The sequence below is a fragment of the Corvus brachyrhynchos genome, unplaced genomic scaffold (genome assembly GCF_000691975.1).
Source record: "Corvus brachyrhynchos isolate BGI_N302 unplaced genomic scaffold, ASM69197v1 scaffold193, whole genome shotgun sequence".
In the NCBI taxonomy this organism is placed as follows: domain Eukaryota; kingdom Metazoa; phylum Chordata; class Aves; order Passeriformes; family Corvidae; genus Corvus; species Corvus brachyrhynchos.
The window spans coordinates 805829-806540 of record NW_008237087.1 but is presented as its reverse complement, the minus strand read 5'-3'; the positions used below and the strand labels follow the sequence as shown (position 1 = coordinate 806540).

Sequence of the window (712 nt, the reverse complement as noted above, 5' to 3'; positions counted from 1 at the left end):
CCATAGCCCCTATAGCCCCCTCTGTAGCCCTCGTATCCCCTATAGCCCCCCATCCCCTGATGAAGTCGGGGACTCCTGGCCAGCAGGTGAAGTTTCAGTTGACCGAAAAAGGGAAACATTGTCCCCATTTTTGGAAAGATGGAAAGGAGGACCCTGGGAACGGCACTGCCACCCCCCGGGCCTCGGATGGATCCCCCTGGGAAGGTTCTGTGAGGCACAGCGGGAACGGGGAGGGGATTCGGGAACCCCAGCTCGGCCTCACCAAGGCCGAGTCCTGCCCAGTGGCCTCCGAGGGAGTGACCCCATCAGGACACGGGAAGGGACACGGATTCCATTTATCGGGATTCCTGTGAAACCTTTGGCACGATTCCCCACATCCAGGCTGGGGGCACGGATTCCATGGCTGGACCGTTCGGTGGATCCAGAACTGGCTGGAAAATCACAACCAGAGGGTCATGGGCAGTGGCTCAGAGTCCCGATGGACATCGGTGACCAGTGGTGCCCTTGGGGCTCCACACTGGGACCAGCGTTACCGAAAATCCTCATCAGAGGGACCGAGGGACCTGCACAGGTGACACCGAGCTGAGGGTCAGGGACACCCCTGAAGGACGGGGCCATCCCGAGGGACCGGGACAAGCTGGAGCAGGGCCCTGTGGGGATCTCCCGAGGTTTAACAGGGCCGAGGGCAGGGGCTGCTCCTGGGCCGGGGCAG

At 62.2% G+C, this 712-nt stretch overlaps 1 protein-coding gene across 1 annotated transcript in view; it reads right to left on the bottom strand.

The window, feature by feature from the left end:
• Window positions 1–529: 529 nt before the first annotated feature.
• LOC103611933 (probable E3 ubiquitin-protein ligase DTX3) overlaps window positions 530–712 on the bottom strand; it is a 10578-nt gene continuing 10395 nt past the window's right edge. Inside the window, exon 10 of the mRNA XM_017728688.1 lies at window positions 530–563. Coding sequence (XP_017584177.1) covers window positions 530–563 — 34 coding nt within the window. The remainder of the gene's footprint in view (window positions 564–712) is intronic.